General features: G+C 37.4%; 3 protein-coding genes across 3 annotated transcripts; 1 reads left to right on the top strand and 2 right to left on the bottom strand.

Moving 5' to 3' along the window:
• Window positions 1-6,595: 6,595 nt before the first annotated feature.
• Window positions 6,596-7,129, bottom strand: LOC120293896 (toll/interleukin-1 receptor-like protein). Its single transcript, XM_039313692.1, has one exon. It carries the CDS (start codon window positions 7,127-7,129, stop codon window positions 6,596-6,598), a length of 534 nt encoding a protein of 177 aa, XP_039169626.1.
• A 2,222-nt stretch (window positions 7,130-9,351) lies between these two features.
• LOC120294112 (ubiquitin domain-containing protein 2-like) lies at window positions 9,352-13,641 on the top strand. The gene is made up of 4 exons (XM_039314056.1): window positions 9,352-9,511; window positions 10,169-10,291; window positions 13,180-13,299; window positions 13,420-13,641. The coding sequence occupies exons 2-4, from the start codon at window positions 10,237-10,239 to the stop codon at window positions 13,482-13,484; spliced, it is 240 nt and encodes a 79-aa protein (XP_039169990.1). The 5' UTR covers window positions 9,352-9,511; window positions 10,169-10,236; the 3' UTR covers window positions 13,485-13,641.
• Window positions 13,642-14,607: 966 nt separating this feature from the next.
• LOC120293895 (TMV resistance protein N-like) lies at window positions 14,608-19,300 on the bottom strand. Its single transcript, XM_039313691.1, has 7 exons — window positions 18,884-19,300; window positions 17,802-17,950; window positions 16,859-17,187; window positions 16,446-16,718; window positions 15,914-16,061; window positions 15,064-15,115; window positions 14,608-14,950 (listed from the first exon to the last, which is right to left on the bottom strand). Exons 1-7 carry the CDS (start codon window positions 19,258-19,260, stop codon window positions 14,608-14,610), a joined length of 1,671 nt encoding a protein of 556 aa, XP_039169625.1. The 5' UTR covers window positions 19,261-19,300.
• Window positions 19,301-24,772: the final 5,472 nt, after the last annotated feature.

The following is a 24,772-nucleotide window of genomic DNA, read 5'->3' as shown; positions in this document are numbered from 1 at the left end:
ATCCTCAACATGAAAAATCATCAAATAACGACAAGCAAATATTTCCCGACCTCAGGCGGTAACTTGGAACCAAATTCCCAACTAAGCAAGATCAAGCAAAACGGCTGGTGTACTCAAATTTTAGCTTAACCAAATCACCAAAACACTTCACAGCAAGGGTTCTGGAATCAGGGATTATATCGTCCCTACTCAATTTTCTACTATATTTGCCAATGTTCATCTTTGGTTTCCGTGGTCTCCAAGGAATCGGTGACTTCCCTAGGAAGTTTTGTTCCCCTCTAGCTCATCCCGTCCACCAAAACACTCAGCATGCAAATCCACAGTTAATGATAGACCAAAATCCTATTCAATCTCCTTATCCAGCTTATTCTACCTAAGTGCACTAGACTTATAATCCCTGAATAAAGCCGAGGAAGACACCAACAGATGATTATTATCATGTCTCAAGTGAAGCAATTCCTTTGAGGCATATCATTAAACAGTCACCGTGCATTATCCATTTGGCCGCAATGGATCAATAGCTAAGAAAAACTTCCCGACACCTCGAAGCAGATATAACAGAGACAATGTCAGAATGAGTGATTTCGACTTCGTTTAGGAAGATCCTAGTAGTACCGGTCGCACGTGGAGCGAATCATGGATCAGTTCCTGCTGTTGAGCTTGAGACTGCAGCGGGGACGAAGCAACAGGAGCTTCGTCCATGGATGTTGTGGTTGCGGAGAAGAAGACGGCTCCATAGAAAGGAAGATGGCGAAGCAACTGAGAGAGAGCGACGGAGAGAGAGTTTGGCGGGCCGAGCCCAACTTGAGCTACAGTGATCGGGCTTTATGGATGGGCTGGATTAGTGACCCGATGGGCTGGGTGCTTTATTTATTATCTTTTATTATATCTATATTTAAATTTTAACAAAACTCTAATATTCAATTTGCCGGTAAAAATTCAGATGCCAACACAGTTACTCTTTTTTTTTTTTTTTTTTTTTTTATAATTATATTCCAGCAAATTTGCTCTTCAGCGGTCATAAATTACTGCATTTGTATCTTTCTTTTTTTTTTGGTGACCCAGGAACCCCGCACTCGACCAACGCGGACGGCCCGTTTAGGCCCGGGGTACACAGGGAATAAACCCTGGGGGCGACACGTGCTAGCCACCACACACATGCCACCAGGTAAGTCAGTACGACGCAGTTGGGATTCGAACGCTGGACCTTTTGCGAGAGGAGCAAACGCTTGAGCCAACTACGCTGCAATGCTGGTTGGTGCATTTGTATTATTCTTGTACCCTTTAATTTGCTAGTAATCATTCAATTTAAAAGAAATTGCTAGTAATGACACTTTAGATACCTTTACTTTGAAAAACCATTTATTTTCCTGTCGAAAGGCAACGACAAATCAACATTCACAAAAATCCAACAATTTCCATCTCTATACTAATTTTTCACCTTTTCGGTGAAACACATATAAAATCGGGTGAGGTCTATATAGGCCGAGATCGATAGAGGAACCGCATGGCTAGACTTGCCTATGTGCACTTCGAGCTCAGGAGGGTCTAGCGGGCTGCGATACTTAAGGATTGCAATTGTCTTTTATGGCTAGCGATGGAGGGATGAGATTTGAGTAATTATGGTCACTTCACCTTTGACACTAGAAGTGGGTGATTAGTGATGTTGCTTTCTTTTAACTCAGGAATGCAATGGGTTACCTATCTATTTACTGCTCGTTTGTCAAGTATTGAAATGACTTTTATTTAGGAAAAGCAATCGGATGAAGCTCAGCCAGTAAAATGTCTCGGATACATCAAGTTGCTTGGACCCCATGCTTTTGTCCATGGCCTTACCCGTAACCCTAGCATTACCTTACCGGTAATCCTAGCATTAAGCTAGAAGATGCGGCACATATTGAATATCAAAAGGGCACCCCAAAAAATGACAAGTTTCTAGTAAGTCAGAAAAATAACTCGCTACTAATACTGTCGACTAACATTAAATAATGATAGCCTGCTGATATGATTATATTGAGATTGATTTCAATTTGTGGAAGTGCGCGAAAACTAACAAGCATGTTGTGCATGAAAATAGGCTCAGGCCACGTCCATTCTCCTTGTACCCAGAGCTAATTCGCCATGAGTCACGATTCTTTGCACTCCTGACAACGTTTGTAGCTTTGTTATTGACTCACAAGATGTATTGCAGCATGAGTTTGTGCTAGTTTTGTAAAGTGGTAACGAAAAAAATGAAGAATTTGACAGACGGTGAAAACCTTGTTAGAAAAACAATTCTGCGAATACGAAAAAGACAAAAAAGAAGTATACATTGTTGAAAGCACTTCAGAAGGTTTCATAATAGCGACAAAAACATGTGAAGCAATCTAAGATAAACTACATAGCGAAAATGTCAGCAGGTACCGTGATTGATTGACCGGACTTGGTCAAATTAATGCAGGAAATGTAAACTGCATGGAAGGACGACACACTGAATTATGACGAACCCTCGTTACCCAAAAGCTAGTACACATGAATAATTACAACCGGATCGTATATTATGGTGTCTAACTTGAAAGCCACCTCCTGGGCAATAGCTAGTGAAAATAACAAGGGTTGAAGATTGGGGAAGCTAAAAATTCTTGAAATTGAACCTGAGAGAATGGCCGCCTCATCATAGTAACAGCCGAGACTTAAATTTCAAATGTTTCCATTGCTTGTACATGCTGACTGTCTCTTCAAACCAATCATCTCTTAAATTTGGGCAGTCGGAAATAGTTACTGAGCACTCGTCTGATAATTTCCAATTGAGTACATTTGGGAAACTTCTCAGTGATATGCAACCTACAAATTCCAAATATTTGAGAGCCTCTAATTCATCCGGGCCCTTAATTGCTAGAAGCTCTTCGCATCCTCGAATTACCAAGGACTCCAGCTTTTTCAAATCCGATAGGTCATCTAGACTTTCAATCTTAGGACACTTGTCTATTTCCAAATGTTTCAAGGACTCTTGAACCAAGACCTTGGATCATAGTGAGATTTGGGCAATCGCTCAGCCTCAACAGCTTCAACCTCTTCAAACTCAAAAGACCCGCTTACAAATCCCTCGAGGTGTTTTAATCCTTCCACTTCAAATTCTATCAACTGTTCAAGCCCATCGAGTTGAACTTCCTTCCAGAAACAGTGACTAATGTACAAATGTGTCAATTTTCTCAAGTTGCAATGAAATGAGGAGCTAGCTATTGACAGAGACGGTGGAAGGGATTGTCGGCATGGACTATCTAGGGAGTAAAGACAACGCCAGTTCTCATCATGACCACCATATCTAAGATTCACCAATCCAGTGAGGTTTGAGAGATCCGGGATCCATCGCAACGAACTTGATCCGAGGCTTAGGCTTATCAAACTTGTGGGAAGCTCAGGCAATAGTTCGAGTTCGTTGCAATCACATAATCCCAATTTCTCTAGACAAGGAAGTAGTTTGATTGTCACCGGAACATTTCTAACAAGAGATAATTCCAAGTGCAAAACTCTCAAAAGCGATAATTTCCAAATGTCCTCAGGAATTTCCCACTCCAAACATGGGCAATTCCCAGCATGTAGCTCTTCCAACGCTTTTAGTTGAACAATGCTTTGTGGTAGCTCCCTCATCAAAGAATACGAAATGTTGATGACTTTTAATCTACTTAGGTTCCCAATAGATTCGGGTAACTGTAAACATTGCGTTTCCGAGACATCCAATTCAAGTAATGATTCCAAGTTCCCAATCGACACTAGGAGTTCCCTTATTTTAGTATATGATAGAACAAGAAACTTAAGTTTTTGTAGATTCCCGATAGAACTAGGAAGTTCATTGATTTATGTATATTGTAGTTTAAGAACTAACAAGCACTCTTGGTTGCCAATGGCATCAGGTAATCTTGTGATAGTCGTATTCGAGAGATCCAACTCTACTAGTGATGAGACTCTCACAAATGATTCAGGTAGCTTACTCAACTTTTTGCAATTGCCTAAATACAAGTATTTAAGCTTCTCCAACATTCCGATTCCTTCGGGCAACTCCCCAAGACTTGTACACCCATTCGCATTGAAGTAAATCGGGCATTTAAGCTTTCCGAGGGAACCATCAACCTCAATAATTCCTTGGCAATTTTCAAGGTTCAATCTTTCTAAACTAAAATAATCGGAGAAGTTTGGAGTCCTGGTCATGTTGTCGCAATGTGTGAGATCCAGAACTTTAAGCTTCTTGGCAACCTGTTACGATATCTAAAAGAGATAAAGGGAAAATTATGTGCAAATTTAGAGGCAACAAATGATTGTGCTAGAACCTAGATGTAATTGGGTTGACTATTTTTCTCATTTAACCCACGCACATCCACCTACAAATCAATTCAACACAATCTAATTTAATGGCCTTGATCATGAGACCAGCTTTGTCAACTTAGTTTTACTTGTAGAATAGCCTTGATGAATCCATTTATGAGCCATTTTTTTTACATGTTATTGTCTACATTGTTATGGTACAGCAATTTTAGTCAAAAACATAAAAACAACATGAGACAATTCAATGGAGATAAAGATAAACAAATACAACGATGGAATACCTTGATTTGACTCCATCCAGCCCACTCTGCTGTGATGAAACTATAAGAAAGCTTGAGAACTACAAGATTGCTTGGATGGAAATTGATGGCGGAGAGCTCTTGAGGACACCCATGCCAGGTCATGTATCTTAACTCTGAAAGTTGATTCTCAAAGTTTCCATCTAATTGTCCCCAAACTAATTTGAGGAACCTTATGTTTGGAAGCCTTGAAAACTCATCGCTCGTATAGCTTCCTAGTGCATTTCCATTTAAGCAGACTGCTTCAATGGCCTCCTTTCTCTGCCATTCATGGTAAAGTAGCATAAGTGCAAACGAAATGTCTTCATTCTATCTCTACTATTATAAAATGGCTCTTAATTAATAAATGAACTATTGAGAAAAGCAAAGATTACGATGGTTGAACATATGTTTCACCTCTTCTATTCTTATGATATTAAAGGCAGACAAAGGATCCCACATCCTGCTCTGTTTTCTTGGATCGATTAGCCTTGTATATCCATAGACGATTTTCCTACCAAGATCTCTTAGTTGATCATGCATCCAAAATTTGTTATCGTCGGTTATCTTTATCAAGGACATGCGAACAAGGACTTGAATTGAATAATCTGGAAAAAAACCTACAATCTTTCCACATGTAGAATGCATTCGTTTGGTCTTTGTCCACAAAGAGACATGCGATGTCGAGGAAGATCTGTTTTTGCTCAGGACTCAGGGCATCATAGCTGATCTTCAGCCTGTCCAAGACCTTCTCATGAGGTATTTTCCTTAGATTGTCCAACACATCTATCCATGAGGCTTTGTTTTGGCAATGAAGTAATGAGCCAACGACTTCAAGAGCCAGTGGAAGTCCTCCGGTTGTAGAAACTACTTGTCTCGAAAGATCGACATAATCATTCGGAGGAAAATTTCTTCCGAAAGCATGTCTACTGAAAAGCTCAAGCGACTCACCAGAATCTAACGACTTCACTTCGTACTCGAATGTTTGGTTGGCTTTTAAGACGCTTCTTTTCCTTGTTGTAATAATAATTTTACTCCTTGAGTTGAGTGAAACATGCTTGATGGCTAGTTTCTTGAGTTGTTCCTCATCATCCACGTCATCTAGAACGATGAGAACTTTCTTGTTAGAAAGTCGCTGCGCAATCACCTTGATCCCATCATCAACATCGTTGATTATGTTGGGAAAGCCCGAACCAAACATGTCAGATAATAATTGTTTTGTAAAGTTATGAGGCCAAAGCTGAGCGATGATGATTCCCGGATATTTCCCAAAAAACAACAATGACTGAAGAGGGGATTTAGTTTGTTGAACATAACCTTAGCGAGAGTTGTTTTACCGATTCCTCCCATTCCATGAATTAGAACAACGTGCATGTCCTTGGAGTGCACGTCTAATAACTTCAGAACAGCTTCCACTTGATCATCCATTCCGACTATATGCTCCGTGACATATTTGTCTTTTGTCTTCAATTTCATCACAATCTCTCGTATCACTGATTTAATGAATTTCCAGTGCCTGCCACGTTATTGAATCATCTAAGTCAAAAATTGAGAAAAATAATTCAGGACACTTGGCAAGTGGTTGCATCAACATGGCTAGTAACGCTTACTAAATCGACTAAACCCAAAAGGAAGAGATGTCTTAGGTGCTCATGGAACACGGCGTCTTTATGATTTAAACAAATGATCATGTAGCGAATATTATGAGCTTTTCATTTTTTATTTGCTTCCGAAATGGCAACACCTTGAAAGGGTGATTGATACCATGTAAAAATTTCTCGAAAAAAAGAGAGTAGGCAATTTCAATGAGGTAATCCCCAATTTACGAACACAATGATATAGAAAATTACATCTATCAATGAAAAGAATAACAGATTCTTACTTTATTTGGTTTGGATGAACGAGATAATTACCAAAAATAGATCTCAAAACACACTTGGTTTTCATTCAATTACAGATCGCCAAAACGAGATCTTAAGCAAGCTTGGGTATACATTGAAAGTCCAAAACAAAAGTCACGGAGAACGGTAGGACACCACATACCCTTGGCTTTTCAATTCCCATCCTTTGATTTTAGCTACACTTTTGAGGGCATCCTCCCACTTTTGCCTCGTCTGGCGGCCAAACTTCTTTTCATGCTTCTTCAAATCACGGACGTACAGTTGAGACATAAGCTTAACATCGCAAGGTTTCACGTTGTAGAAAATCGGCATGATTTCCTTCTCAGACGGTTTGGTATTTGTGCACCCCACCATGTGTTCAAGCTCGCGAAGGCACCAAGGACTCGAAACATAACCCTTGGAGAAGATTGGTACATAGATCTTCGACTTTTCGATAGCCATTGGTAGTTCATCAGCTATTTCTTTACCGACGTGGAGCTCTTCCTCATCGAAGAAAACACGGATGTTAGCTTCTTGCATTTCGTGGTAAAGGCAATCCGTGAATCCTTGGCGAGTATCCGGCCCTCTGAAACTTAAGAAGACCTCATAGTCAATTGTTGATAACTCACTGCTGCTCGTTCCGGCCTCCGAGTTCTTTCCCTTATCCATTCTCACAAGCATTTTCGCCTGAGGGTTTGCTCTCTCAGATCACCTGATCAATGAAAGGCTCGTTCCCTTTGCATTTGCATAAAAAAAAAAAAATTACTAGCCACTGCTGACTTTCGTTGACGTTATGGAGACCTCCATTCCTGGTACTTTCGTTTGCCTTATTTTTAAGCGTCCAAAATTGGAATTAAAATAAATATATATATTTCTAGTCTATGTCAAGTCTAGAAAAGCGTAATCAGTCCCCACAGCTTTTTCCTCCGGTCGGCTCCGCTCCCCTAGAGTGACTTTGGCCGAACTCGCAATAATACAAGTTTTGTTCTCACTGGAGAAAAAATAAAAATATTGAGGATTAGTTGATATTTCCGAAAATATTCGAGTCTCCGTCAACTCTAAAACTATGCTTTGTCTTTTTATGGGTCACGGACAAATCAAGATTGCAATTTTATTTTATTTACATAACTCTAGGATTTTTATCAAAATTTTTAATAGATTTATGATTAGATTTCTTTAACTTGAATCTTTAATTTTCCCTACTTTACTTGCTAATTTATTTCCTAGATTTGTTTTGAGTGACTTTTTATTTTGTCTTTGTTTTTTTAATAATTTTACGGCACTTGCAACTTGACTGTCTCTAAAGTTATGCAATTAAAAATTTTATGTGAAAATGTTGATATGTACATTTACCTACAGATTTTTCATAATTCTAAATTAGGTGGGAAAGCAAAAAAAAAAAAAAAAAATTCATGCCTTGAATTCGGATGTGAAAATTCAGAGTTCTGTTCTTTTATTATGTGCTTTTGCACCTAGCAATTGGTTTCACGATCAATAGGCCTCCATCTTGGAACTCGAAATCTCCTTAGTCAGGGCCAAAACTAACCCCGTTAACCTTGTTCCAGGCTGGTTCTAGGGTTGAGCCGATTGAGTCTTTTTTTTTTTCTCCTCCAATTTTTTAAACTTCAGTGAAGTTCAATTTTGTATCATTATCAAATGAAAAAAAAAATTATATTATCATCAAACACAATTTTTATCCAAAAAATGATTATTGGAACATAAATTGCACCTAACATGAGTCCATAAGCTAGCAACAAACAAAAAGATAAAAAAAAAAAAAAGGAATCATGACGCGAATCAAGTACTCATAGAGGTAGATTTTGCAAAAGTTTGTTTTTTTTCGTTTTCCTACGTCGTTTTTGTTTTTTTTTTGTTTTCCTTTTTTGCCCTTTTCGGAGGACAGACGAATCAATTTATTTATTTTTAAATTAATCTTCTTTTCGGACAACTGTTTTTTCCCCCTCGTGGCCGCCTCCCACACACACAAAGCTCTGACAGTTAAGCGCGTCACTCAAAGCAAGGACAAGCGTCGATCGAGTTCATCATGGGAAGACTATCTTCTTTCTCTCTTTTTTCTCTTTGGGAGGGTCTGGTCCCGCGTCGCGAGGCGGAAGGAGAGGGGGGCTGCGTTTGGTTCAAGATTTACAATGGGCTTTAAGTATTAGATATATTCACGTTCGGTTGGCTTGCTACATCTCATAAGTTCTTATCACAAACTTTAACTGTCACACAAAATATCTTGCCTATTTCCTGACATGAAATAGTACATCTTTTTGTGTGTATTAATAAGTGATGCATGAGCATCATCAAAAAAGTTTGTGCATGAACGACTTTCTTTGTGCAATCAATCACTCAAGGTAGCTTTTGATCATGCTGGGTTAATACCATTTTGGCAATATCCACATTAGCCAACTGCGTAACAGGGAAAGTGCATTAAATTATGCACAATGCATGACCAAAAACTAATTTTTATTTTGTCCACATCTGAATTTTTGCAGGTAAAACGGACATGAATTTTTGTTAAAAAAATAATAAAGTTAAATAATAAAAAAGGAAGAGAACCCCAGTCCAATACGGTCATTTTTCTAAAGGACCTAGTCCAGCCCACATCAGCTTAACCAAGCCCGATTCGCTACAGCCCATTACTTCGACCCAGTTAATTAAGCCCATGAATAGATCAGGTCCAAGTGGATTTCTTCATCTTCGTTCCCTTCAGTGATCCCGTATCCGCCAGCAACCGCCGCCGTAGCCGTTCCGCCATCGCCGGTTCGGCCACGGTGGTAATTCCTCTGTTCGCCCCTGTTTCTCGGCCATGGAGTTTGAAGTGCTTGAAGATTATTCGTTCATTGGTCGTCTTCTCTGATCTCAGCCTCGTCGTCATGGTGCCCCCGATCGCTCTCCGCGGCTCTGGATTTTCCGTGTCGCCGTTCCTGTCGGGTTCCATCGATCTTTTTGTTCTTCGAGTGCTGGCGTCTTTGAATTCGGTCTGCTGCTGGAGCGTTGACTGTGTGACCTAGAACGCTGATGTCGGCGACGATCGAGTTTGAATCTGTATGCGAAACGTTGGAACAATTAACGCAAATTACGCATTTTGACCAAACTGTGATTTTGATGGAGCCAGTAAATAGTTTCAACTTTTTACTCTGTTGGTATGGCAACTTGATCTGCTGAGCATTTGAGAAAGAACAGAATTTGTTTCTAATGGAACCATCAAGAAAATGTAGTTTGCATATGGCTGCATGTGATTCTTTTCATGTAAAGCTCGAAAGGGTTTGAGCCTACTATTCTCCTCGCTTCAATTAACGGCAGTGGGCAGCTATTCTTCTTCACTTGAGCAATGTTGGGAGTTTACATCGATCAATCTTTACTCCGTGACATTCTTTGTTTATATAGATTGTTAAAATTGGTTGCTTAAGTGCTTCAGATAATTCTCTTCTCATGACAGTCTTGCATTGGATGGGGCAATTGATGTCTAAGAAATTTAAAGACATTAACTCTATGTGAAGTCCTTGAAATTATCTGTCCAACAAGTAAAGTCCTTGAAATTAGTTTTCCAATAATTGGTATCAGAAACACTGTTTAGCATTGTGTTTTTAGATATTGCTCTGCCTACTGCCAACATATTTTAGTGCACTCGTCGCATCATTTCAACTGGAAGCTGAACAATTTAATCGCATAATATCTTATTGTTTGTATGGTTGCTGACAGACTCTTCTAAGAAAATTAGGAAGCCAAAACCTTGGAAGCATCCTGAAGCAATTACAAGGACACAACTGATGAAGATGCGTAGGGAGTTTTGGGACACTGCACCTCATTATGGTGGGAGACAAGGTATTTCTAAATTGTTAGGATAAGATGGTGTTAACATAATGCACAGTCACCACCCTTCACCTTCACCCACCCACCCAGTGCTGTGGGAGAGGGGAAAACTATGCTTTGCACGATGAGTAGATCATACCTACGTGAGTCATAGGTGCTATTTTTGCTTGAACATGTTTGAGCAATTTCCTTTTGAATTCTTAAGTTTCTTGCGTAAATGTGCTGTGCAGCATATTTATCATGCTGTTGTTGAGTACAAAACTATAGATAATGCACATTGCACGAGAAATATGTTTTCCATGGGAAAGCAGGACATGGCTTATCTTCTTATTTTGGGGGAACTCATCGGATATTTGTGGTCTTCTTGTGACTAGATATATTTTTACTTGCCGTACTCAAGGATTGCAGTTGTCTTTATTGCTATAGAGGGAGGGATGAGATTTGAGTAACCATGACCTCTATACATGCGTCTATTTTTTTAGAAAGTGGCCACTATACTTTGACACTGGATGTTGGTATTGGTGATGTTGTTTTCTTTAACTCAGCAATGCAATAAGTTACCTTGGTTGCTGTATGGGAAGCTTGCTAGCTGCAAATTCTCTTCTATTTATTTTTATGGAAAGAATGTTGTTGAATGTAAAGTTTCCTATGTTTTACTGCTCATTCATCAAGTATTAAAATGACTTGAAATACGAACAGCAATTGGATAAAGCACATTCATTTAAAGGTAGCAGATGCCTTTTTGTACCTTATGAGTTGTACAATACTTATCACTTAAAAAAGTAGGGATCCCTTTCCGAAGAAATGTGCTTACCTGTTCGGTGTTCATATTGAAACTTGTGGAGGCTAGAACTATAATGAATGATAATGTTTATGGGCCTACTTATTCATTCATTTTTAAACTTTTAGTGAGGTTATACTTTTACACTTCTGGCTTGAGTAGTCTATCCTCTAACTTGAAGGCTGACACTGTTTTGCTTTGCCTTTGTTAAGCTGCAGTCTTTCTCCTACATACTTTCATCTTTGATTATCCTAAGGCTGCGTTTGGTTGTTCGGATTTTTAATTAGGAGATGACTGGATAGGATAAGATATGAAATTTAGGGATTTTGCTTGGTGATTGCAGTAATAAAATCGGATATATTCACATTATATCATGTACATTATTTGGTATAAATGGTATATTAATATGAATGAATAAAAGATTTTACAATTAGAAATGATAATAATCTCTTATGACATTCTTGCTTACTTTACTTTTATTTTCCTTTTTATTTTATTTTTCTCTTTTTTGGATTAATTTCTTTTTTATTTCTTTCTACCCGTTCCACTATTCTTCAATGAAATTCTATTAAAAAGTAAACTGTATTAATATACCTAAAATACTAAAATACTAGAATAGGTAAATTCATATTATAATACAATATAAGCGAAAATAAGATTAAATTAAAATTTGTTATTTTTTGTAATTTTGAATTTTATGTATTAAAATTTAAATATTATTTATTTTGAAATATAATTTTAATTTTGTTGATTTAAGAAGTTTGTCATTCGAGAAAATAATTTTTCTATTATGAATGTTAAAAATCCTATCCACTTTTATTCCACCTTCTCATAGGATGATTTTATCCTATCTATATTCCCTTTATATCTGACTTTATTCTGTCTTGACTAAGTACCAAACATAGGATAGGATAAAATTTATCCTATCCTGAATCTTATTTCGACTGTCAAACGCAGCCCAAGTGATTTGAACAATTAGTAGGCTTTGCACTATATCTCTCACCCTTAACCAATTCAAAGAGGGATTTCTGGAATTCAGGTATGTGGTGGTGTGGGGGTATGTGGGCCCCAATTTTCTTTTTTCTTTTTTTTGCGCTGGGGGAGGGCTTGTTTACATGTCAGGATGAGGCAGTCCATTACATGAAATAAACTTTCTTTGCTTTTGAAATGATTGTGTGGGTTGACAAGTCTTGAGGGCTGTTTACATGTCAGGACGAGGCAGTCCATTAACATGAAATAAACTTTCTTTGCTGTTGAAATGATTGTGTGGGTTGACAAGTCTTGAGGGTATGCTTGTTACTTCAAGTTGCTTAGACCCATACGCCAGACGCTTTAAGTATGATCCTATTTAGAAGATGTGGCACATGTCAAATATCAAAAGGCCACCCATAAAATGAAAGGTTTTTTCTAAGTCAAAAAAATAACTTGCTATTACTATTGTCTACTAACATTAATAAGTGATACCTAGTTAATATGATTTTCTGGAGATTTCTTTTCAATTGGTGAAAGTGCCTAAAAACTACCAAGCGTGTTATCCTTGAAAATAGGCTCAGGCTACTTCAGCTCTCACTGTAGCCAACACTAATTTGCTTTGAGTCACAATGCTTTGCATTCGTGACAATGCGGTAGTAGTTTTGTTATTGACTGACCAGATGTATTGCAGCATGAGTTTGGGCCAGTTTGGTAATGTGATGAGAAATGCATGTTCCATAAGACTTGTGGGATTTTTAAAGCATTGCACATCAATATTCCTTGTCTACAATTAAGAAACCTTCATAGCAACCACTGTGGAGTACGACACGCACGATCGACAGAGGGAGTGGGGAGGGAGTGAGGGAGGGAGGTTTCTAGGTAGGCACATAATTTGTGCATATTTTTTGAGATATATTCAAGCCTCATCTTCTGTGCATTTTCAGTGGTGAAACTTTTAGAGAGACGGAAGATGGTGAAGGAGCTGACTTGAATTGGCATGTCAATATCTTGATGACGTAGTTATGTTTTCTGTTGCATATTACCTGACTTCCCCTTAATCTCTATAGTAATTAAATCTCTCTGTCTCACTAATTCTCATTTCATATCACTGTTGTAGACTGGTTAAGCAATTTAATTCTGCTTTCAGAGATATGGGATGCTCTGCATGCAGCAGCAGAAGCAGATCTAACGCTTGCCCAAGCAATTGTAAATAGTGCTGGCGTGATTGTTCAGAGAGTTGACTTGACAATATGCTATGATGAAAGAGGTGCTATGTTCATCTATTCACACAGTCCCCCACCCGCTTCTCGCCCACCACCACCTAGAAATCTTTTCCATCTCTACCGTCCTGTTTAGCATCTAATTCATGCGATGTTGATTGTTGCAGGTGCGAAGTACGAATTGCCCAAGTACGTTTTGAGTGAGCCGACCAATTTGATTGATGATAATTGACAATGGAGGTGGGGCAGATTTTGCTCAGCTTCGTGTGTAAATCCTGTGAATTGATGTTGATAGTTTGGTAAAACAAATTGCATCGAAGTGGAGGTCATTCAGGCATTTTAATGATGCACAATTAAATACAAATATTACGTAACTTCTGCCTCACGAGATGTATAACTTCCGCAATTTCATATGGTTTGTTTCTTAGTACACTGAACCTTCTAAAGAAACACGAAAAGTAATCAATTCAGGTGATTGTTACAACAGTGGAAAATTATATGATGAACATATAATTGACATTATGAAGAATGCACCACTATTAAAGGTACCTCTTCCTATATTCTAACAAAAATGCTGCATAGAAAATGCTATGAAGTCGATACTGCTGATGGAAGTGATATTGAGCTTGTTTTTGCTGACATATCGCAAGTGAAATATTTTTTTGGAGAGAAAGCGAAGATATAAATCAAAACTCAATTGGCATTAAATAAGAATCTACTCCTAAATTTTGCATCCATTAGATATATTCAATGTGTAGATTCAACGCGAAAAATATGTTGGATGTAATATTCACCAGTCTTACATTAGCGATTGAGATCAAATTTAAGGATATAGTATGTGGATATGTTATAAGAGGTACACATGATGTCGTTGATATTTTCTTCTCTTTGCTGAACTTTAAAATATCTCATTAATTGGATTTTAAATTTTGGCCTTAGAAAAACTGGACAATTAAATGGATTAAAAAAAATTCTACCAATCTGAAAAAAAGTACATGCCTTTCCAGGCTTTGACAACATTGTTGGAAACGCTACAAAAAAATTCATAATAACAATAAAAACATGACGACGCAATTACAGAAAAAAAAAAAGTCACTAAATTCTTGAAATCTTTGTTATTCAATAGTGAGAAACTACTGACCAAAAAAAAAAAAATAGTGAGAAACTAACCCAAGGCACTAAAAAATCCCAGTCTCACACTCCTCTCTTTCTTTTCCTTCTTTTACCCCTGACTTTCCGTTCCTTGTACATGCTGACTGTGCCAGCAAACGATCCTGCTTCTAAATTTGGGCAGCCTCTAATATCTAGAAAGCACTCGTCTGGTACTTTCGAATTGAATACGTTAAGGAAACTTTTCAATGATCGCAATTGACTAAGTCCAATGTTGCGAGAGTCTCTAGTTCATCCAAGCCCTTAACTGCTTGAAGCACTTCACAATTGGAAATCCTCAAGGACTTCAGCTTTTTCAAATTCGATAGATCATCTAAACTTCCAATTTTAGGACAGATGCTTATATCCAATTGCTCCAACGAGTCCAATGAACCAAGACCTTGGATGGCAGTAAGATTTTGACACTCGTACAGCGTCAACCGCTTCAACCTCTTCAAATTCGAAAGACCAGAAAATCCCTCAAGGTCTAAGTCATCCACGTCAAATTCAACCAACTGTTCAAGCCTATCGAGTTGAACTTCCTTCCACCTACAGGAAAGAATCTTCAAACGTGCCAATTTTCTCCAGTTGCAACAAAATGACAAACTAGTTGTCGATTGGTGAAATAGCAGTGACAATGTTGAAACACATGGTGGAAGGACCCCAAGGGACAGTTGGCATTGATCATCTTGGAATGATAAAGGATTCTGGAACCTATCATCATTATAGCTAAAATCCTTCAATTTAGTTAGGTTTGAGAGATTCGGGAGCTGCCGCAATGAATGTGATCCTAAGCTTAGGCTTATCAAACTTGTGGGAAGCTCCGGTAATACTTTGAGTTTGCTACAATACCCTAAACTCAATTTCTGTAGGCGAGGAAGTAGTTTGATCGTCCGTGGAACATTTTTAATAGGGGTGAATTGCAATTGCAACACTCTCAAAAGTGATAATTGCCAAATGTCCTCAGGAATTTCCCACTTTAGATTAAAGCAACCATTGGCATGTAGCTCTTCCAACTCTTTTAGCGCAATAATGCTCCGTCGTAGCTTTTTTATCCAAAAACAACCTGAAATCCTGATGATTTTTAATCTACTTAGGTCTCCAAAAGATTTGGGTAACTGTAGACATTTTGTGTTTGAAACATCCAACTCAAGTAGAGATTCCAAGTTACCAATCGAGAACGGAAGTTCCCTTATGTTAGTACACGATAGAAAGAGAGACTTAAGTTCTCGTAAATTCCCAATAGAATTGGGAAGTTCATCGATTTTTGTCCGTTCCAGTTTAAGAACAGACAAGCGGTTTTGGTTACCAATGGAGTCAGGTAATCTTGTGATGGCCGTATGCGAGAGATCTAACTCTACTAGCGATGTCACTCTCGCAAATGATTTGGGTAGCTTCCTCAACTTTTCGCAAGGGCCTAAATACAAGTACTTGAGCTTCTGTAACCCTCCGATTCCTTTGGGCAGCTCCCTAAGATTTTCGCACCCATGTGCATTGAAGTAAATCAAGCACTTAAGCTTTTGAGGGAACCATCAACTTCAGTTAGTTTTTTACAATCCTCAAGGTTCAATCTCTCTAAACTCAAATAATCGGAGAAGTTTGGAGTCCTGGTCATGTTGCTACAATGTGAGATATCCAAAACTTTAAGCTTTTTAGCAACCTGTTACAGTAGCAAAATGAGAGTAAAGGGAAAATTCCATACGAATTTAGAGTTAATAAATGGTTCCGCTAGAACCTAGATGTAATTGGGTTGACTCATTTTCCTCATTTAACTCATATAGATCCGTTTAGTACTAACACCTAGCCAACCTGATCCACATATATCCACCTATATATCAATTCAGTGCAATTTAATTTAGTGGCCTTGATTACAAGATTAGCTTAGTTTTACTTGTGGAATGGCCTTGATTAAATCCATTCATGAGCGATTTTATTTACAGAATGTTATTGCCTATATAGTTATGGGTTAGTCAATTTTAGTTAAAAACATAAAAATTGCGTGAGCCAATTCAATGGAGATAAACAAATATAGTGACGATGGTACCTTGAATTGACTCCATCCAGCCCATTCCTCTGTGATTGAGCTATAGCTCAGTTCAAGAACTACAAGATTGCTTGGATGGAAATTGATGGCCAAGAACTCTCGAGAGACCCCTGTGCGGGTCATGTATCTTAACTCTGAAAAATGATTCTCAAAGTCTCCACTAAAATTCCCCCCCACTAACATGAGGAACCTTATGTTTGGAAGCCTTGAAAACTCTTTGCTTGTATAAACTCGTGTTTCCCATAAGCAGATTGCTTCAATGTGCTTCTTTCTCTGCCATTCAATGGTAAAGTAGAATCAGTGTAAATGAAAAATGTCTTCATTCTCTCCCCCTCTTTTAAGAAAGGGGTCCTAATTAATAAATGAACTATTGAGAAAAACATAGAATTCGATGGTCGAACATATGCTTTTACCTCTTTCGTTCCTATGATATTATCGGCCGTCTCAAGATCCCATAACCTGCTTTGCTTTCTTGGATTGGTTGGTCTCGTATCTCCATGAACAATTTTCCTTCCGAGATCTCTCGGTTGGTCGTGCATCCAGAATTTGTTGTGATCGGTTATCTTTATTAAGGACATACAAACAAGGACTTGAATTGAATGATCCGGCCTAAACCCACAATCCTTCCACATGTAGAGTGCATTTGTCTTGTCCTTGTCCACAAAGAGACATGCGATGTCGAGAAAAATCTGTTGTTGCTCATGATTCAAGGCATTGTAGCTAATCTTCAGCTTGTCTGGACCTTCTCATGAGGTATTTCTCTCAGATTGTCTAGCACATCATACCATGAGGCTTTGTTTTGACGATAAACCAATGAGCCTATGACTTCAAGAGCCAAAGGAAGTCCTCCGGTCGTAGAAATTATTTGTCTCGAAAGATTGACATAATCATCTGGAGGAGGATTCCTTCTAAAAGCATGTCGACTGAAAAGCTCTAGTGATCGAACATCATCCAACGGCTTCACTTCGTACTCCAAAGTTTTGTTGGATTTTATGATGCTTTTGTTCCTACTTGTCATAATAACTCTGCTTCCTAAGCCGAACATAATGTGGTTGATGGCTAGTTTCGGAGTTGCTCCTCATCATCCACATCGTCAAGAACAAGCAAGACTTTCTTGTTAGAAAGTCGTTGCAAAATCTCTTTGATCCCATCGTCAACATCGTTGAATTTATCTTGAAAGCCCGAACCCAATGTGCTAGACAATAATTTTTCTTGCAAATTTATGATGCCAAAGCTGGTCGATGATTCCCGGACATTTCCTAGGAAGCAGCACTGATTGAAAAGGGAATTTAGTTTGTTGAATATTATCTTAGCAAGAGTTGTTTTACCGATTCCACCCATTCCATGGATTAGCACAAAGCGCAAGCCCCGGAGTCCATGTCCAACAACTTCGAACGGCCTCCTTTGGATCGTCCATTCCAACTAAATGCTCGGTAACATATTTGTCTTTTGTCTTCATCTTCATCACAATCTCTTGTAGCACCGATTGAATGAATTTCCAATGCCTGCCACACGAGTGAGTTAACTAAGTTGATATTGTAAAAGATGGCCTCAGGACACTCAACATGTGGTTGCAACCAACATGGCTAGTGCCACTTATTTAATAAGCTAGTGCAACCGATGGGAAGACATTTTTATGTGCGTTTAGAACATGATTTCCCAATGATTTAAACAAATAATCACATACAGAAAATTATGACCTTTTTTATTTATTTGCTTCCGAAATGGTAACACTTTGACATAGATGGATAGGACACTTGCTCTAGTTCCATGTGAAAATCTATCGATAATGAGAGAGAATGTAACTTTTAAAGATGTGATCCACAATTTACAAACACAAAGATGTATAAAATTAGATCAATCAATGAAAGAATGCCCTCTTGTCTATCATTCAAAGAATAGACTTTTAGATGTAGGCATTTTCCCATGTTAAAGGAAGCAAGGCATTGCTAATTGATTCCTAATCCCTTTTAAGGCAGTCTTGGTAGCTAGGATAACAGCTAAGAAGAAATGTATTGAAAGTTTTCACACTTAAGATAGTTAGAAGCAAAGTACATGAAAAATCTAACCCACCAAATTGGAGAGCTAAAGTTTCGACCAAAAATAAAAATAAATATTGGATTGCTAAAGTAAGGGAAGAATTAAAAAAAAAAAAAACAAAAACACAAAAATACATCCTTGAATTTATTAACACATCTCCCACCTCTAAAATTACCCCCCAAAAAAAAAAAAGAACTAACTGATTGCTTACCCGGTTTTTGCTTTATTCAGCTTCGGTGAATGACATAATTGATTCGGTTATCGAAAATAAATTTGAAAACAAACATGGTATTCATTCAATTTCAAACAACTTAAACGAGAATTCATCCAAGTTTGGGCATATAATTAATGAAAGTCCAAAGCAAAAGTTAATGGAGTGCTTGAGGATCCCTGCTTACCCTTGCTTTTTCAACTCCCATCCTTTGATTTGGGCTACACTTTTGAGGGCATCCTCCCACTTTTGCCTCGTCTCGCGACCGAACTTCTCTTCATGCTCCTCCAAAGCGCTGACGTACCGTTGAGACTTAAGCTTAACATCGCGAGGCTTAACGTCGTAGAAAATTGGCATAATCTCCTTCTCAGATGGTTTGGATTTCTTGCAATCCACCATGTGTGCAAGCTCGCGAAGGCACCACGCGCTCGAAGCATAACCTTTAGAAAAGATGGGTATGTAGATCTTCGACTTTTCAATGGCCACCGGTAGTTCATCAGCTATTTCTTTACCAACGTGGAGCTCTTCCTCGTCGAGGAAAACACGGATGTTTGCTTCTTGCATTTGGTGATAAAGACAATCTGTGAAGCCTTGGCGAGTGTCCGCCCCCTGAAACTCAAGAAGACGTCGTAGTCAATCGCCGACGGCTCACCACCGTTCGTTCCAGCCTCCGAGCTGTTTCTCATGTCCATTCTCACAAGTATTTTCTTCCGAGGGTTTCCTCTCTCGTAGCACCTGAACAAGAAAGGCTCGTTCACTTTACCACCACTAAAGTTCGTTTATATTACACTTCGGACCTCTCTTCCTAGAACTTTCCCCACTGTTTTTCACATAAGAAAAGCAAACCAATTCGAGTCTTCGTCAACTCTAAAATGGCGTGACCATTACGCGTAGCTTTTTGGCCCCCGGTGGTCTCTGCCTCTTGTAGACTTGACTTTGGCGAACGCCCAACATGTAAGGGCTGCGACCGATGACTGCAATGCCGAGAAGGTTGTGACTACCGACTGCAACGCCGAGAAGCCTTCTCGATCATCTTGGTCAGCTGCGCCTGCCGATTGCAACACCAAGATGGAGAACCGCAATGCCGCTATGGAGGGCTGGATGTGAAGCTGCGATGACAAAGGGGGGAACAGAGGCGAGGTAGTAGCGAGAGAGATAGAGACCGAGCAAGGGAGAGGAGAAAGCAATTGTTAGGGTTTTTGCCCTTTGGGCTATTACTTTATTGATTGCGTTTTCAATTTTAGGAAGGACAGCAAGGAGAGAGACAACGGCTTCCGGGAAAGAAACGAAAGCCTCGTGCAGCGTGACTTCAATATTGGGAAGTGACAGGCGTAGGCGGTGGGTGGGTGAAGAAAACGGTGGGTGAAATGAATGAGTGAGACCCATTAAGCCAAAAAAAAAAAATTTATTGAATGTTAAATAACTTTATTAATACATGGTAAGACTAAAAATAAATAAATTGACGGGTTAAAAGTTATTTCGAAAAATAAAAGCATTAAATGTTAAATAATAATATTTTTTTTTTTGTGAACCGAAAACCCACGCACCGTACTAACACGGACCCCAAAAGGGGTAACAGGGGGGATAAACTCTGGGGCAACACGTGCTAGTCACCACACATGTGCCACCGGGTAAGTCACCCTGCGACGCCCGGGAATCGAACTCCTCCCCTTGCGTTAGGGGAAAAGCTCGCCGTAAAGCTAGCGCCAGGGTGGGTGGTTAAAATAATGATAAATTTTGATCATCGTAAAAAGATATAAATTTATTTTGACTCTAATCTCTCGTTAGTTATTTATTTCATTTATAGCTTTTGTTAAAATCAAAAATGTCAATCCAATTTTTATGAATAAATTTATTAATGTTATTAGTATAGATTTATTATAGGCTCTTTTTTATTATTTATTTATTTATTTATGAATTTGAATAGATTAATTTAATATAATAATTAATCATGTATATATAAAAATATTCATTTAATATATAACATGTACTCACGTATTGGAATTATCTTTTTCTGAATGGAAATAAAATATTGAGGAAATTACATTATTGGTCCTTGTTTTCTCCATGATTTCATTTTTGGTCCCCACTCCCCAGCTATGCTTTGTTTTTTTGATAGGCACAGACAAAAAGAGATTACAATTTTATTTTACTTCCTTAAGTCCAGTATATTTTTCAAACTTAAGTGATATTTTTGAAATAGATTTTTGATTAGATTTCTTTTACTTGAAGAGGAAATTCTCCTTTTATTAGCTAATTTGTTTCCTAGATTTGTTTGGAGAGACTTTCTTTTGTCTCTTTTTTTTTGGTAGTGCTCGCATCTTCATTTTCTTTAAACTTAAGCAATTGAAACTTACACATAAAAACGTTGACATGTGGAAGATTTCTCCATGGAAAGAATGAAGCAATGCCCATTATCAACATTGAAATGCATAAAATAGACATAGATCTATCAAAAGCGCGTATGATAATCATTTTATTTTTTTTTTTCTATTTTCGAGAGAATAACTTTAGAATAGAAATCCGTACGATAAGACAATTTCATTTTCTACTTTTGGAACAATTTTTTAGTATATAAATAAGTTTCTAATAGAAATGACAAGTAAAATTTTTTATTTTTTTATTTTTAGAACAAAAATTAGGAATAAAATCTCTTCTCATCGCTCGTCCTCGCTACTAGCTGATCGCCCACACGTTGCTTGCCACTTCCCGCGCCTACTGGCTGTCGTCCCTCGGCCGGGCGTCTCCAACTGTTCACTATAGTTAGCCACCCACGAAAAGAAATTTTGTGTCGTTACTAAACGAATTTTTATTAATTTTATATTATCATTAAACGTGTAAATTTTTTTATTTCTAGGTAAAAATTGATTTCTAGAATAGAAATCGCACACAACATGAGTCCATAAGCAAGCAACAAAAGAAGAAGAAGAAGAAGAAGAAGAAGAAGAAGAAGAAGGAGGAGGGATCACGACGCGAATCCAGTACTCACAGTGGTAGATTTTCCAAAAGAGTCATTTACATAAAAAAAAATCAAAAAATTTAATAAAAAAATTAAATGAATAAAAATTAAGAAATAAATAAAATAAAAAGGGCATTGGCAGGCAAAAGTAGCCTGGCATGGTTAAAAGCACAACAACAGAGAGCAGAAAAAGGTGGGCACGCGTAAGAAAGGCATACTGGCAAAAGCCGTGGAAATGGTGAGCGAGTGCAAGATTGAATTGCAATTTTCTTTTCATCTACGGAATATGGTGAGCGCTTGCTTGGCAAATTCCGATGGACGTGCCAGGGCCATTCTGGTATATTCATTCAGCGATGAAAAGACGGATCCCCGGATTTTTTTTTTTTTTTTTGGTGGGGGAGAGGGAGGATAGGAAGGAGGGAGGGAAGAGTCCCTCATCCCGCTGCAAGTCTTGCTTTGGTCATGGGGTTGGGTTTGGTTTGTTTCGTTTTCATTTTCGTGCGTCGTTTTTGTTTTTGGTTTATTTCCTTTTTTGCCCTTTTCTGGAGGACAGACGAATTAATTTATTTATTTTCAAATTAATCTTCTTTTCGGACAACTTTTTTTTTTTTCCGTCATGGGAAGACTTATCTTTTTTTCTCTTTTCTTCTTTGGGACGGTCTTCTCCCGCGTTGGGGGGCGGAAGGAGAGGGGTCCAGTCCGTGACTATCGGCAGCTCCTCTAGTCTCTCGTTTCATTGTTTTGATTGGTGGCGGTGCGATTTTCTCAATCACTACAGGGGCGCGTTTGGACGAGGGGTGTGAGAGAGGGTAGCTATCTTTGGATAGCATTTCTTATTTTTACTGATTTTCAATCATTATCGACACATGGTAAACTTAATTAGAAAAAATTAAAGAAAAGGAATTGGCAGGCAAAAACAGTCTGGCATGTACGCATAAAAGCACAATAACAGAGAAGAAAAAGAGGGCACACGTCAAAAGGACAGACCGGCGAAAGCAGCGGGAAAAATGGAAAATGGAAAGAAAAAATAAAAAGGAAAGATAAGATAAAAAGAGAAATGTTCAAAAATTTATAAATTATAAAAATTATCCACCTATTGTATCGCATAAGATTGCCGAGAATGTTTAGAAGTCCTTAAAAGATTTAAGATTAAATTAATAATTCATCAAAAAATTTACGATTAAATTGACACAATTAAAATTGATAAGTCGTCAAAAAATTTATAATTAAGTTAATATAAATAAAATATTTAAAATTGAATTTGTTCTTTGAGTTATAAATTTAGACTTTTTGGATAATTTCTTCTTATCACTGGCCATACTTGATACCTAAATTTTTCATAACTATCAGTCTGTCACTTACATTAAAAAAATCAAAAAATAATTAAACGAATGAAAATGACAAAAACAGAGAAAAGGGAATTGGCAGGCCAAAACAGCCTTTGATGATGATGATGATGATGTTACTACTACTACTACTAATAATAATAATAATAATAATAATAATAATAATAATAATAATAATAATAATAATAATTATTATTATTATTATTATTATTATTATTATTATTATTATTATTATTATTATTATTATTATTATTATTATTGTTATTATTATGTTCTATGATTTTTTTTAAATCCAATGACACCTTGGATAAATCATGGTGCCCGCATATAGCACGCCATATTGTCAGCATTTTGTTTGGAGGTAAATCAAAGTCATTCTTAATTCTCTTGCTATTCCAAAAAGAATAAGAAATGCCATGCAAAATTATCTACCCTCTCCTAGACCGAGTATTGGTAGATGAAAGAAAATTGCATTTCATTTTTCACAGTATATTCAAAAGTACCTCAAAGGAGTAATCAGGATAATCCAAGTGCAGGAGTCTTGTCATATATCAAGAAATATTTTCTAATGTTTTAAAGAATTGATTATATTAAATTTGAGTATGAGTTTTCCATTGACCTTGAGAATATTTTTTATTGAGTCATATACCAAAGCGATCGAAACACCAAAAATTATGGAGAATATTTTCTGATAGAAATTTTTTCACATAACAAATGGGTCTTAAGAAATGTATTATGGTAATAATAGTTCAAAAGTTAATGTCAAAAGGAAGATTAAAATTTGTTTAACTATTTTATTTGGTTGATAACAATTAATTACAAACCAATGTATAGGAAATCAATTCAACTTATCATTGAGATACATGGTTTGGATTCGTTTTGGTGGATCAATTAAGTTGACTTTGAAATTTTGAGGTAAATTCATTGTAAGTGTATCATTTTGAGTTTTTTTCATGGTATTAACCATTTTCTCTATTCTCGTGCTTTCATGGGTTGCATGGCAGGCTGTTTTGGTCTCCTCGTTCTTTCTTTTTTAAATTTTTAATTATTTATTTTCTCCAGACATTTATATAAAAAAAAAAAAGCATTGAATAGAAAACCAAGTACTAAGTTAACTTAATTAAACATGAAAACGGGAAACCAAATATCCATGCCCCACCGAGCACGAGCATCACTCGGCATCTTTTTACACACCGAGCGTTCGCCATTTCCTCTCTGTTGCTCGCTTTTATGCGCCCCATACCAGTGTTTTGGCCTGCCAATTCCCTTTTCTCTGTTTTTGTCATTTTTATTCGTTTAATTATTTTTTGATTTTTTTAATGTAAGTGACAGATGACGAGTTATGAAAAATTTAGGTATCAAATATGGCCAGCGATAAGAAGAAATTATCTAAAAAAAGTCTAAATTTATAACTCAAAGCAACAAATTTAAATTTAAATATTTTAATTATATTAATTTAATTATAAATTTTTTGACAACTTACCAATTTTAATCGTGTCAATTTAATCTTAAAATTTTTGATGAATTATTAATTTAATCCTAAATCTTTTAAAGACTTCTAAACATTATCGGCAACCTTATGCAATACGACCATGCTAAGGTGGACATTTTTTATAATTTGTAAATTTTTTGAACTTTTCTCTTTTTATCTTATCTTTCCATTTTCCCTTTTTCCCGCTGCTTTCGCCGGTTTGTCCTTTTGACGCGTGCCCTCTTTTTTCTTCTCTGTTATTGTGCTTTTATGCGTACATGCCAGGCTGTTTTTGCCTGC

Source organism: Eucalyptus grandis, chromosome 5 (genome assembly GCF_016545825.1).
Source record: "Eucalyptus grandis isolate ANBG69807.140 chromosome 5, ASM1654582v1, whole genome shotgun sequence".
NCBI classification, from domain to species: Eukaryota; Viridiplantae; Streptophyta; class Magnoliopsida; order Myrtales; family Myrtaceae; genus Eucalyptus; species Eucalyptus grandis.
This window is presented reverse-complemented; position numbering and strand designations above follow the sequence as displayed.